The sequence below is a fragment of the Corvus hawaiiensis genome, chromosome 17 (genome assembly GCF_020740725.1).
Source record: "Corvus hawaiiensis isolate bCorHaw1 chromosome 17, bCorHaw1.pri.cur, whole genome shotgun sequence".
In the NCBI taxonomy this organism is placed as follows: domain Eukaryota; kingdom Metazoa; phylum Chordata; class Aves; order Passeriformes; family Corvidae; genus Corvus; species Corvus hawaiiensis.
The window spans coordinates 13,293,388-13,305,646 of NC_063229.1; the positions used below are offsets into that span (position 1 = coordinate 13,293,388).

The window sequence follows — 12,259 nt, forward strand, 5'->3', positions numbered from 1 at the left end:
ATTTGATTCCTGCACCACCTCAGCTGGGCAGAAAGCAGAGGCACTCAGAAACAAGACAAACCCTCACTCCCCCAGTTTCCTACAAAAATTGCATTATAACATATGTAGAAGTTGTTCATTTGATCCAAAACTCATTTGATGCAATCAATACCTTCCAGAGCTGGCTGCATAGAACAAATTAAGCTGCTTTTTAAATTGGGTATTTGTTCATAGATGTAAGCTGACCTGAGCTCATGAAGTTGGATCATTTGCTACGGTGATGATGCCTTTTTTCCAGTTGAGTTTCAAAACAGATCTGACAATCTATTTAAAGGTTTGTACTTGAATTTTTACAATCCTAATTCTGAATTAGAGAGCAACTAAACAGAATTCATTCTTCTATTTAATGGTAGCTAACCTATTTTAGAAGAAATAAAGCATTACACGACTACTGGTAAGTTTTTAATTTATAAAACCCATGCAATGAGGAAAAATAGGTAATAATTTATTTTCCAATGAGAAGGCACTATCAGGAACTGCTGTATAAATTTTTACTCCGTATTCCTTTCATGGGTGACAGGACACTGCACATGGCATGCAGGGCAGCAGCTGGTAAATACAATTTACTGCTAAGTACCAGTGTGAACTTGCATCCACTCTGACACATTAACTGTGTCTTTATTTTGCCATGATAGCCATGCTCCTAGGACTTGAGAGAGCCACCCCTTCCATCTGTATTTTCAATATAATCTGTTATCAGATATATCTTCTGAAGTGATGAATAGAGGTCACATCGCAGCAACCAAATCAGACTGGCAGGCTGCCATCCCAATGAGCTTTAAATAACAAACTTGAAAAACTTTTTCACGTATCATTGCAATAGCTCCATAGCTCAAAGTGAGCTGAAAATCCATGGACAAACATGGGATTCCCAAGGAACTGGAAGTTGTGAATGTATGTGTCCCATTCTGTACAGTAAAGGCAAGGAGTTGATCACATTTAAAACATAAAATCCCACAAAACTAAGAGAAGCAATGGCCAAGTAACAAATTTTATCACTGCATTAGGTCTTTCCCTGAAATAGTAATACTTTGATCCTATTAATGCTCGTAACTTCAACTGGAATTCTTAAAATCTGTGCAGTACAAAATTATTCAAAAGTCCTTAACCCATAAATCACATTGACCAAAGCCTTCAAGGAGATTGTGGTATTTTTGGAAATAGTCTTGGGAGACCTAAATACATTAATTAAATTTAACAGAAGATGCAGTTAAACCTCCTTGACTGCTTCACGCATCTCAATTGTTCTTTGGTGTTCCCACCATCCTATTCAGAGTTTCAAATTTCTGTTAGTCCCACATGTACAATCCCTCTCTTCTTTCCCAGTGGAGCTGTTAGTGTTGTGTCTCTAATGTACAGGACACCAGCAGATTAAGGAAGCTCAAGAGAACCACAATCTTCAATTTATCCACCTTTCAAAAAAATGAGATGTGTTTGAAGACACTCACAGTGCATCGCTACCCTCTTTTACCTCCAGTTTTTTCCCTCCTAACACCTCTCTTTTAAAGTGAAGAGACTATGCAAAGTCATGAATTAATTATAAAACCAATGGAGCACGTGAAATCAGAATAATTCAGTGAGATGTAGCAGGTCTGTACAACTAAACAAACGCTTAATAGAATAAGTTATTGATTTTAGCTAAGCTGCAAGAAAAGTGAGTGTAACATGAATTGCACCAGAAAAGGACTGATTTTGTTTGATAATTGGGATATATTTTAGGATAAATCTGTTTAGATTTAGGAAGCCTGCCTGTTATTTAAATACTACGTCCTCTTTTGAAGACTCTAATTTGGTAATTAAATTCAAATACGTAGAGAAATGTACAGGTTTACTCCTATTTAATGCAGTAACAATGACTTGACTTGGAATCAGGCCAGACAAAGGGAAGCAAGGGCTGGTACATTTTTCAGCAGAAAAGCAGACAGCCATTGGCACAGCAGCCTTCAAAGAGCAAAGAAATCCTAGTACTGACTGCCATTCTGCTGTGAATACCAGGAGGGCTCTAAGAGTTTAATGAAAAGAGCACATAAATGCTTAGCTTAAAAGATGCATATTAATTATCCTAAACAGCCAAATTCTCACAATGCTGTCACTATTTTATATGGCCTGTGACTAGAAATTCCTATTTATCCAATACAGAAGAGAATGAGCACAAAGTCAAATTCCTCTCAATACCTTCAGTGCAGGAGTGATTCAACCATTACCATGGATCAGGACAGGGACACAGATGTAAGTGAACAGTCCATATGCCCTTAACCTCTCTTCTGAGGCTTTGCAGCTGCAGCTTCAGCAAGCTCTAATCTCACATCCCAAATGTTACTGGACTGCTGGACTGAAGAGCCTTAGCCTGGTATCTGGTAGGAACGGGATATTCCTGTCAGACACAGGAGGCTTTGCACACCCTCACTGCAATGAACAGATCTGGCTGGAGTTTCCTTAGGCTGACCTGGGGAGCTCAAAGTGTCTCAGCAGGGAGTGGCAGCCACCCAACAACAGAAGCACAGGTCACACAAACTGCACAGGATTGTGGCTAAACACTAAATACTGAACATTTCCAGTGCTGTAGATGCACTGTTGGACTGAGCACATGGATACGGGACACACCTTTGGGCTGCAGCTCTGATGTACCCAGGGCTTGCACCTGAGCTGACAGCCCCAGGCCAGGGCTGAATCCGCTCTGTTAGGACTGAAGAGGATCGGCTGTTCCGGTTTATTGTTGTGCCTTTTGCACAAGGCAAAGCCACACAGTGACATATTGCACAGGTACAGAATCACATACTGGGGACAGGAACCTGCATTTCCAACTGGCACGACTTGCAGAGTTTAGCAAGGCACTAATCCCTGTTTGGCAGTACTGCCGGGAGCCACTTGGGGAGCACGGACAGAGTGCTGAGTCATAAGTCCAGCCTAACCTGGAGCAAACCTCCAGAAACACTACCAAAATGTCCCTCAGCCTCTGCCACCTCCCATCCGTGCCACCCCTCCTGAGCAGCACTGCCCCAGCACCCTACATCTGCAAATATGCAGCAACATCTCCAACACTACAAACCCAGGGGAGTTCTATAATATGCTGTATTTTAACAAAATTTTACTTGCTGACATTAAACAGCCGATCTCTACTCCTGGTGGGCACATATGGTGAAAAGACAGATCAGCCTTGGTGGGCAGCAATCCTGCCAGGTGCAGGAGGCATCCTGCAGCACAATTCCACATCCTTGTCCAGGTTTAAATCTAGCAATTCTTAAAGTCAGAGCCCTGAATGTTGTAATAAATTCTCGGCAGATTGATGTCATCTCTTAGATAGAAAAAAAGAAGAAAGGGAAACATAAATGTAAATGTCACATATACCAACAACAATGTTCTTTTTCACCATTTGTTACCAGTAAAGGCTGAGCTGTAAACCTTTAGCTGGATAATTTTTTTGCAAACCTACAGCAACCAAAAAGTGGAAGAAGTCACTGGCAAGACAGAGAAGCTCCTATTTCACATGGCATCAAAGACCAGGGCAAGGAAATGGGCACCTTCAGCCACCTAATGGTGTCCAGCCTCCCACGACTCACAGCTGCATTTCAGCACAGCACACGCTGATGCTATTTTGAAGTATGTGTGCTCTGCTGTAGGAGATGCGAGGCGGGAGGAAAGACAACCCCTGCTCATGTTCACATGCTGTGAAAAAAAATTCCAGCATGAAAAACTCCTTTGATATTTTTTTCAAACGAGACGCAAGCACAGTATTTTGAAACAGAGCACCAAACGAATTTATGAGATTCACTGCAAAACCAAGGGGCTGCAAAAGCTTCTTTAAAATGGTCTTCAGCCCTTCAGAAATGAAAGTGCAGGCCATGGTTGCAACCCCAAAGTGAATGGGACACATCATACAAGAAATCCTCATTTGCTATATTATTCCCAAGATCCTACCTCCCTCTAAATTTTATACAGAAGAGCTACACAGAGCCTTCAAAAAGCATCAGGCGAACAATTTCCTGCTTTTTCTACCTGTCTGCATTTTGATTCAGCCCTTCACCATTTCCAGTGTTTGGTTTATGGTCCAATCTCATTTTCCTACATTAAGCACCAGGTCTTTCAGCACACACCATGAGGCGCCTGTACCAGCCAGCAGCTCCATGACCTCTGTCAGTCTGGATCTACTAGGATGGGGCCAAGGAACAATCTGGAAACAAATGCAACTATTTACAAAGGTGACAATATCATTTCAGCCATATCACCAGGCAGGTATGTCATCACAAGATCAGTAGGGCAAGAAATGCTTAGAGCAGAATTTACTTCATGAATACTTCAACCTGGTGTTTCCTGAATGAAGGGCAGCGGTCAGCACTGCTTGCTAGAAAGGACTGTAAGGCAGAGGTACTGCCAAAGCATATGAATGCTGCCGGCAGCATTAAGTCTGTTTGAACATTAATATTTAAGTGTACTTTGAAACTAAGCCATTTAATAGCTGCAGTTAGTCAAGTAGCATTTTGTGTTATAAGGAGTATGCATTGCTGGCTAAAGATCTGGCAACCAAAAGTGCTATGGCTAGTTGATTTAACTTCAACGGCTGCTGGTTATTTAGCCCAGAACCCCATCTGAAAGAAAGACAGCCTGACAAATTATCATTACTTCAAGAAAAAACAGAGTCTGGCAAGGTTTGTATCTACCTGTGATGAAATGAAGAAAGAAAAACAAACCCTGAACCACAATTATGTCTCATTAGCAAGTCAGTGCCAATTAAGGCCCCACTTTTTGCCCACCTGAGCTTGGATTTGCTTGTTTGCTGAAAGCAATTTTATCCAGAACAAGAGCTGATCTTCATCTAATCATACTTAACACAAAGAATGTCAAAACAACAATAGTTTCCTTCTTAAGCATGTTTGATACTGCTGCCATAACAACTTCAGCTTACAACAAAGATATATTCATTCCCCCCAGTGTTTATTAACAGGCTGTTTGATAAAACCCACTTCATATTATTAGTTCAAATATACTTACTAACAAAAACTGGTAAAGACCTCCCCTATATTTAAAAATGTACATGAAAGCTTTTTTTAAAGGAGTATTATTTTTACCAGAGGCCAATAAATGAATCTCTATTTTTTAAAAAAGCATATTTGCCAGAAAATCAAGCAAAGCTATAAAACACCTCTGACTTTGGTCGCATAAATAAACTTTCTGATTGCTTATTTGTAATCCCAGAATATTGTATTACAGCTGTGCTGTCAGGCTGCAAGACAGGAGTTTCAGTGCCAGTGGAAGCCCAAACCCATTCAAGACTTTTATTTAAAGGATGGATTTTCACACAGGCAGACTATTCGTGACTTATTTAGCCAAACGGCTCGCTAAATTATCATGATAATAATAAGCAGGAAAAGCCAGGAAGTGCTGCCCAGCACCTGGCCAGGGGCCTCGTGTTTTTGGCCAGAGACACGATTACAACCCCACAGTGCCTGGGACACGTTACAGAAGAAACCCTTATTTCTTATCTTATTCCCAACATCCTTCCTCCCTCTAGATTTTATACCGAAGAGCCACGCAAAGCACTTAAACAGCACCACAGCTAGCAATTTCCTGGTTTTGTCGTTTGATTAAGCCCTTTATCCATTCCTAGGGTTTGTGACACCTGGGTTCCCAGTCCCCCCCGGCGGCGCCTGGGGGAACGCACCCCTGCTCCTGCCGCTGCCCCGCGGGGTCCCCCCCTCTCCCGGGCCGCCGCCCCCGGGAAGGTCAGCCGGGCAGAGCCCGGTGTTCCCGCGGCCGGCCGGGGAAGGCGGCGGCCGGGACCCCCCCGCTCCGGCCCCGCGAGCCGCCCCCACCCGCGCCGCGGCAGCGCTGAGGGCGGCCGGGGGGACCCCCGCGGGCTGGGGGCGGCTCCGCGGCGGCCGGGAGGGGGCCCAGCGGGGCGGCGGGCGCGGCGCTGAAGGACATTTTATCTGCCGGCGGTGCCCGGCCCCCGGAAAATGGCTGCCGGGGAGCGGGGCCCGAACGCGGCCGCGCCGCCCGCCCGGCGCGGGGAGCGGCGGTGAGCGATGGCGGCGGCCGCCTCGTACCTTTGAATTTGAGCTCGTGCTGCGGTTCGAGGCTAAGGACCTGCTCCGCTTTCGCCATGTTCCTCCTCCTCCTCCTCGGCGGTGGCGGCACCAGGCGGAGAGAGGAAGGGACGGGGAGGGAGGGGAAGGAAGAGGGGAGGGAGGGAGGAAGGGAGGGAGGAGGGAAGGCGGGCGGGGGGCGCGCCCGGTAGCGGGTTCACCCTTCTCCCGGGTGCCGGTTCACCCTGTCCCGGCTGGTCGTTCGCTCGTCGCTCGGGTGCTGTTTCACCCTCGCCCGGGTGCTTGTTCACACTCTCCCGGCGGCCCCGGAGCGGGGACAGGCGCGGCCGGCGGTCGGGCGGCGGCTGGCGGCGCACACGCTGCCGGGCAGGGCGGGCGGGAGGCGGGATGATGCAGCACGGAGGGGCCCGCGGAGAGGCTGCGGCGCCGCCTGACGTGAGCCCGGCTCCGCCGTGAGGGGCCGTGGGGGGAGGCTCCGTACCGCTGCTCCTCGGGCGCTTCTGTGGCCGGAGGTGCCCCCCCGGAGCCTTACGGAAAGAAAGAGGGCTAATAAATAACGTTTAATCGTCACTGGAAAGCGTGATTTGTAATAAACGCCTTGTTATCCTCAAGCGGCGTGTTATTTCAGGCCTCTACTCCGTGTGGCCTCAGGGCTGCAGAGGAAGCCCTCGGGCCCCTCGCCGCCCTTCCGCGGCTTCCAGCGCCGCCGGGATCTCCGGCCAGGCACGGGGACGGGCAGGGAAGCGCTCCCGGGAAAAGGAGGAGCTGCCGTGTCCGCAGGGCTCGGGGCGCAGCGCTACAGCGCCAGGGCAACCCTGGGAACGGGCATCGAGCTGCAGGAAATACTCGCTTTGTAATGAATAAAACCAGAACTTCAGGTCACCTCAGATTTTAAGACATCCCCCCTCCCCTTTCTTAACAGTAACCAAAGTTTTGAGTTGCTCGTTAGGGTTTTTGTGTTTGTTTGTTTTGGGATGGTTTGTGGTGGTTGTGTTTTGGGGATTTTTTTGTTTGTGTTTAGTTTTGGTTGGTTGGGTTTTACTCCAAAGGTTTAAAGCATTTTTAAAATGCACAGCATGATTTAATATAAAGTGCTGCTTTATTGATAGCCCTAGGCTAGTGTAATTACAGCAACACTACGCTTTTTGCTCCCTCTCTCCTCAGGTTGTTTTAAAAATTTGAAAAGTTCCTAAGAATTTATAAAGCATTGCTGTAACCTCTCAAAGGCAGGAGTTTGGGATGCCCCTGTTAGAAACATGCTGGTCTTAAAAACTGATAATTTATGTACATTACTGGACTTTATACATACTGGACTTTATACATGCAGGACTTCAGGAGGAGATGCCATCTGCAGAAATAAAAAGCTTCCAAACAACAGCAACTCAAAGCACATGGTTATGTTTGGTCCCAGGCAGGGCTGATGAGCAAACAGGTGAGAGGTGAATAAAAATGTTAAAATGTTGTGAAAATTCATTTTCTCACACCAATACAATTTACGTGATGCAGTGTACCTCCCCCTCACACAAATTCTTTGTATCACGTTGTTTGACTCAATAAATGCCAAAAATGCATAAGGTACTTAAAAAGAACTAGAATTATAACAAGAGTGTTGCTCTCCTTTCCGGCAGTAAGAGCAATGTCAGATGAGGGATGTGTATGTTAAAATGAACACCCCTAAGGAGGACAGTGGCATTCACTGCTCTGAGCACATCTGCAGTGTTTATACCACACCTTCAGCTGCTTCTGTCCACCACAATCCCTGTTTGTCTGCTCATGTGCTTTACTACCTCCAATCCCATTTCATCCTTTTTGTTGTGAGACATCTTTCATTCCATGCCAAAACAAACCAAACCCATAGTTGTATTTAGTACAAAACTCTTAGTTTTGCATAATACAAGTGAAACCTGACAACTCTTTCCGGCCAGGACAGTGGGACTAATTTTTTTAAGCATCAGCACTGCAGGGCAATACACTCAAATACTGCTTTTCTTCCTTAAATTCTTTCTCTTTTGGAGAGAGAATGGTCACATTTCATACAGGGGTGCACTTTCTTTTCCAGAAAACAAGATTTGGATGGTGTTATTATTTTTGCTCCGAGGGGTGTGGGGGGGGTAATTTTTAGCCTAAACTACAGGTTATGTCATAACATTTTAGATCTCAAAGCAGTAGAGAATTGAGTTCGCTCATACTTTGCAGCTTTCTTGGCTGGTACTGTGGGAAGGTTACCTTCTTTTACCTAATCTCTGAGGTTTTATTTTATAAACAGATTCCCTCTGTAAGCCAGGCATTCTTGGACCAGTAATTAGTAGAAAAGACAAGCTTTATACATAGCTGTAAATTAATTGCAAACTAATGGCAAGGAGTAAGAGAGAAAACTTTACACAGCATATAGTCATGCACAATAAAAAACTCTAAAGTAAACAACTATTAAGTGTTGCTGCCCCGACCTTTCTGAGTTTTACTTTTCCTGAAAGAAGTACAAAGAACTCCCTGAAGCATTTGATGATCCTTCTCTTAAAGGATTTGCCGAGATGTATCACCTTGCCCTAATTGGCAGCTCTGAACTTACCTGTTTATATTTGAAGGACTCGCCCACGTTTTCATCCAGGCTGAAGGTTTTATAAAGCACAGCCTTGTTTAAGTTGAAAGTTTATGAAGTCTAATGAATGTAGGTTGTCAGGGTTTTGTTGCATGTAAATAATGTGTGTACATTTAATGCTGTGTAGGTCAGATTCACTGAAATCGGCGTGCGTGGAGGTCACCTGCAATACCACATCCCTGTTCCACAGACAGCCCTCTTTGGCAACAATTCGGCCACAAGACTAAAAGGCAATTTGTTGCCCACGTGGGTTTTTGATTAACAGGAGAAAATTGGGATGAACACTACAGGGAAATGCTTGAGAGCACCAAAAAACTTTGTACTGAAACAATTTTAAAGAACAAGTTCATCTGTTGCAAAATTTCTACCTTAGAAGCTATGAAAGACTTGATCCAAATGAAACATTCTCACTGTGTATGTGCAAATCAGGTAGTTTGCATTTAGTTCCCCAGATTCCCTATGCAAACATATGCAAATATCTTTTTCTCTCTATTCCAGCATATTCCTTGTGTCTACCCTTCTTATCCTCTCCCCAATGCACGTTCATGCCATCTTGGACAAACCCATCTGACACTCTTCAAAAGCAGTTTGCTCACATCTAATAGGATAAGTTCAAAATAGCAGGTAATGGTAACTTTAACTTATTCCAGTTCTCTGGTAAACAAAAGATGACACAGTATGTGTTTCCTGCATAGGAACTGCACCCCCTTGCTTAGTAAAAGCTCGTATCCAACCTTTTCAGGTGAAACAGCGGTTCAGAAGCAGGAATTTTTTGTTTATTTAGCTTTTGAAGGCTGCTATTAAGTCAACATGTTAGATGTGTACCCCAGATTGAAACAACAAAGCCACATCTTTTAAACATCATGTAAGACAAGTGAGTTAACTGCAGCCAACTCCATATTTTTGGGTACTACATAAGCAGCAGAGCAGTGGTTTAAAAAAAGCAAGTTACCAACCAGCTGGCTGTACTAACAAACAAGAGAAGATCCCTTCCCAGCACAACAGGCCCCACAACACTATGCAGATATTAAAAGCACTTGATAGTTTTGATTGACAGAAACCTGGCCTAAGCAGTTGAGAACTGTGCATTTCATGCAGTCTAAGGTAAAAGCAATGTATTAAATAACTTGGCCCTGCTAGAATTTGTCAGGCCTTGCCCTGCTTGGCAAGACTGTGTGTGGCCTGCAGTTTCTCAGACATGGTGCTGCAGAGAAAGGAAGTGTTACACAAAAGCTGCATTCTCTCTGCTGTTTCCCCCCATCCCTTCTTTGCACAAGAGCTTCTGCCTTTGTCTGTGTGTACATAAACCAGGGAAAAGCTCCAGTTTCTGAACACCAGTAGTCAGGACTTCTGGAAAACAGCTATTCCAGTCATTTGTACATGTAAGCTATTACTTACATTCCTCTTCTATAATTAAATTGCTATAGAGACTGTTTTTTAAGATGTGGAGAATTTTGGAAGCATTTATAAACAAGCCAGCATATTTATAAACAAAGCTTTTTATTAATAAAATGTTTACACCTTTTTTTTTTTTTTTTTGCACAATACATCAGACTGGTAGTGATTTAGCATGTTATTACACTATAAAAGTTTATTATGGATGCTGAGGCTGAAAAGGCTGTTTACATTATGTCAAATCAACATTTCTTTATTTGCATTCTATGCACTATATGGGAGTGTAACAATTCAAACAAAAAGGAGAGAACAAAAGCCTGGTTTTCCTCATTAGCATCTACAAACCAACAATACAGACAAACCTGTACACGCTCTCAGGACCAGCCCAAGAGAAGACTAAAAAAAAGTCTCAAAACATTCATAAGCTTGGGAATTCATCACTACAATATCTCATCACTAGTAATCTGACTACACTTCATGCAGTGAAGCAATGGTTGGAAATTTGTGCAGTTTACAGTGCTGCAAATGCTCTGTAACTTTGAGCGGCTTACGTTTGTTTTAGTAAGAGATAATATAGTAAGAAGGCACAGACCTTTCAACCCTTGTAACAGGTTAACCCCATCCTAGGATGAAAAGGCAGAATGTTGTTATGAGTGACAAGAATTGCTGATACAAAGGTTAACCTTCACATCTAATTTTACAGGCAAACATTTACTACACTGCAAGAGCTCTATGCATATCAGGTTATTTTTGTGTCCTGAACACACAAATGCAGTTTCTCGTTAAGAAAAAACCCTTTTTTTTTCTTCATTGTCCTCAGTGTGGGGGGGGTACAAGTGGGAAAATTGCCAGGAAGTCTTAAGTGTCTCAGCTACAGAATGCAATCCATTTCTGTGCCTTAATTAATTCACTGTCACAGTGTCAGTGTTGGATACACATAATTCAGAAAGAGGAAGTACAAGAAAGAAAGTTAAAATGCAGAGGAGTTGACTAGAGGCTTACAATAACTTCTTGCTCCTCCAGGTGAATGTGCTTTTAGCCTTCATTATGTGGTAAAATACAGTCATGGCACAGGTCTCAGCTGCTGTAACAGTTTCATAAGGCTGTGCTAATGAATTACCATTTTGCTTACAAATATTTGCTGCTATGACAGATACTTCTAGAACTTTGTGGCAAAAGAGACACTCACCACCTATTGTTGTCTAAATCCCCTAAGGAAACAAAGAACAAATTGCCAAGAAAACATAATGGATTTAATAGGAAATACATACTGTAACACAAGTAAAAGTGAGGCAAGATAGTAGCGGTGAATCTATCAAGGTGTCAGAGTTACAGAATATTCAAGTGCAACAACTGGATGGAATATCACACTCCCAGTGATGAAGAGCATGACAGAAGAGTGGTCTGTGTCCTTCAACATTTGAAAAAGGAGTAGCAGTTGGTTTGCTCAATAATATGTATGTGAAAACATCAACAGAAACCAAGCAAAGCCCAACCTTCTTAAAAGAAGGTGACCTTTACAAAGGCAATTAGCTCCTTAAATAAAATTTATAGTTAGTGTTTAAGCAAAAATTTAAGGACATCAATTTGCAGGTTGCTGTAAACAGGAACAGCAAAATTGATTCTTCTACGAAGTCTTTATTCTTAGACTGAGAAAAGTCATCCTACTGCCTTGGTTCTCCATGTAAAACAGTGAGCACCAAGTCATTCTCAGCCATTAGAACTTTTCTAAGTATTTCTGAATTGCTCTTTGTAGCATGTACACTCTGACAACACTATGTTAAAAATTCAGGGTTGGGTGGGGTGGAAGGAAATGGAGGGGGGGAAGGAGGAAAAAGCTGACCCTAGGAACATTTTGACATGTCAGAGGCTAAGCTCATCAGTATTCTTGGATTTCAGGATAGTCTTATATCCCTTGAAAGATTTGTTATCTGTGACACTTTAGGGATAATATCTGGTAATGATTGTTTGATTTTTTCCAAGTCATGCATTTTTGACTGTAGCTGAGCAAGAAGTGGTTTGCATTCAGACTTTTGAGACCTCCAGAATATCAGAAGGGATTTTTCAGAAACATTGGTATAAGAAGGCCTAAATAATTTTAGGGAATTATGTTTTGGCACTTGAATGCTTGCATGATATACAAATATGTATTTTCAAGCATATTCCTTTTGACAAGCTGGAG

General features: G+C 43.3%; 1 protein-coding gene across 1 annotated transcript in view; it reads right to left on the reverse strand.

Annotated features, from left to right (window-relative positions):
- Positions 1-6,427, reverse strand: part of VAPB (VAMP associated protein B and C) — a 33,405-nt gene extending 26,978 nt beyond the window's left edge. The window contains exon 1 of the mRNA XM_048321939.1: positions 6,084-6,427. Within this exon, the coding sequence (XP_048177896.1) occupies positions 6,084-6,141 (58 nt within the window). The 5' untranslated portion in view covers positions 6,142-6,427. The remainder of the gene's footprint in view (positions 1-6,083) is intronic.
- Positions 6,428-12,259: the final 5,832 nt, after the last annotated feature.